General features: G+C 41.5%; 1 protein-coding gene across 1 annotated transcript in view; it reads right to left on the reverse strand.

Moving 5' to 3' along the window:
- The window catches only part of LOC119411694 (keratin, type II cytoskeletal 8), a gene marked incomplete in the record, with an annotated part of 7,187 nt that overhangs the window by 4,008 nt on the left and 435 nt on the right, over positions 1-2,744 (reverse strand). Inside the window, 4 exon segments of the mRNA XM_037678605.1 lie at positions 467-631; positions 709-804; positions 925-985; positions 1,498-1,706. Coding sequence (XP_037534533.1) covers positions 467-631; positions 709-804; positions 925-985; positions 1,498-1,706 — 531 coding nt within the window.

The raw sequence follows: 2,744 nt of genomic DNA on the forward strand, positions 1-2,744 counted from the left end.
AGAACTTCTGTGAAGGCTTATCAGAAACTGCACCGGCTGACAACATCTTAACAGGACTATGGTATTATCAGGAAGTGCTTCATGGATAAATCTCACGGTCTTGTCGTCAAATGCAGATGTAATGTGTCTATAAAGGTGCTTACTGGTAGAGGTTTTTGATGTTTTAAATCGTATCCTGATAAGGACAAGGTGTGAAAAGATCTTTTTTGTAATACCACTATCTATCCTCATAGCCTTTTCCTCTTTTTTGTCTAAAAGATACTCTGAAAAAAGGTAAGGGGCCACGCTCCAGTAGCAGCAGCAACGTGCACTCCACCCATCTGTTGGCGACTGTACAAATATAATCTCACTGCATTTCGGTACACTGATAATGAACCTTATTCTGATTCTGATTATTTTTTTAAATGTAGCATCCACTAAGTGTCCTTTAACACTTGTGATTTCACAAGACAGCGTGCGTTTCCACCTTGTTCTGGTACCACGACTCAGCCTCTGCTCTGCTCTTGTTGGCGATCTCTTCGTACTGAGCGCGCACTTCAGCGATGATGGCGTCCATATCCAGATCACGGCTGTTGTCCATCTCCACCACGACAGAAACATCCTTGATCTGGGTCTGCAGCTCGTTAATTTCCTACAGGAGAAGGAAGATTCCCAGTGAGGGTTAAACGTGCACAACAAAAAACTTTATGGATCGGTGCAGTTACTTACTGAATCGTAGAGCTGCCTCAAGAACTCCACCTCATCAGAGAGCCCGTCCACTTTGGCCTCCAGCTCTAATTTGGCCATGTAGGCTGCATCGGTGTCCTGCAGTGGCAACAACAGAACATTTAGAGATGATTTTACGTCCCACACTGGCACAAATAAAGCATCGTGTGAGCTCAGTGTGAACAAGAAGCTGCACTTTGCAACAAAATCTGCTCAAACCTTCTTCATGAGAACGAAGTTGTTCTCACACTCATTGCGCTTGTTGATCTCGTCCTCATATCTGGTGAAACGAAAAGTAGATAAGTGATATGTCTAGCATCGAAAATAACTAAATTAAGTACTGGACATCCCTTGAAAGAATGCATATCACCTGCTGACTTTCCTGTTTTAAACTAAGATAACATTTTGTTGAGAAATGACAAAGTTGTAGCTTGGTTTAGTCAAACTATCATAAATCACGCAATCATCATATCATGCAGTCTAAAGCAGTACTATGAGATGTCACACTCACAGTATATGTTATACACGAATCTCAGCTACTATCACACCTAAATATAGGTCAACATCTGTAAAATAGACTGGGTTTTAGCTGTTTCCTTTTTTTTTTTTTAAAGGATAATTGTCTTTGGTGGCCATTTTGAATTATGATGGACTCTTAAAGTTAATCAGTTGTCGGCGTTTATCCAACAGTTACTTTACACACGTTTCATTGACATCTGTACAGCTGTTCTTAAGATGCTAAAAGACAGACACGTTTAGACGTGGACTTAAGAGTTTCACACTTCCACCCACTTGTTTTTGAAGTCCTCCACGAGGCTCGTCATGTGGTGCAAGTCAGAGTCCAGCTTGACTTTTTCATGACCCAAGTTGTCGAGCTGCCTCCGCAGGTTGGCGACGTAGGCCTCGAACATGGAGTCGACGTTAGAGCGAGACGGGGTCTGTTCCTGCAGGAGCTTCCACTTGGTCTCCAGCATTTTATTCTGCTGCTCGAGGAAGCGCACCTGAAGACAAATCAGCTCAGACATTGAGATTTTGCGTTGGTTTTTTTTCAGCAGAAATGAATGTTTCTCTTCTTTTTTTCACCAAAACTCAAACAATAGAGGCAGATTTGTCTTTCAGACAGGAAGTGGACAGTACAAGGATGAACAAATAGAGTCATGACTTCTTTTTCTAATAAACTAAACTGTAAATCCCAAGAATGATGTTCCTTCTCTTTTAACTCAGAAGGCTTTCAGCACATTGTGGCCCTTTACAACGTTTTACAGCATCCTGATCCAGGGTGGGGACCCACTACCACTCAGCAAACACAGTGACGCACAGCGTGCCATATCACAGTGATACGAGGAGCAGTGGGAGAGTCGGCTTTGTTTTACAATCTGAAGAATTACAACAAGGTTATTTACACATTCAATTCTTTATCACTTGTCTGGCTTCGTCAACATGTATGAGTTGTAAGGAGGCTAAATCTTTGGAAGAGAACCAGTGAAAAGACGTGTTTTAATGTTAACATTTTAGCTAATATAGGAGGTAAAATGACCATTTTTATTCTTCTTCCTGCAAAAAATCTGTTGTTTAACCTCCCAGAGTCTCCTAAATTAGACATAGTTCAGTTTTTTCTGTATATTCTACATCATTTTTTAATGAAAACCTTGTTTCGTGCAGCTGTTTTATGAAGTCAGGGATATTTGAAGTTTGCACAGGAAACCAAAATGAAAGCAAAAACATCCCACAATCCATTGTTGACTTTGTTGACCGCTTGTCTTTGCAGGGCTTAGCTTGTGCGAGAGAAGTAAAATCTGCTTTTTATTTAAGTGTTGTGTTTGGGGCGATCCTCCTGCCTGCTCTCTGTGCTCTCACCTGCATCTGGACTAGAAACATCCCCCACTGGACTGCACAGATGGCACTTATGAAGAAAAGTTGGCCTGTGGCGTACTGACTTCCTCTGCACTTTATTGCACTTTTTCTCCAGGATTGTGTGGATTTGTGTTTAATCTCAACAACCATGCAGCAGAGCGTAGACAGATGTTTCTCTTTTTGCA

The sequence above is a fragment of the Nematolebias whitei genome, chromosome 7, assembly GCF_014905685.2.
Source record: "Nematolebias whitei isolate Nwh7 chromosome 7, NemWhi1, whole genome shotgun sequence".
NCBI classification, from domain to species: domain Eukaryota; kingdom Metazoa; phylum Chordata; class Actinopteri; order Cyprinodontiformes; family Rivulidae; genus Nematolebias; species Nematolebias whitei.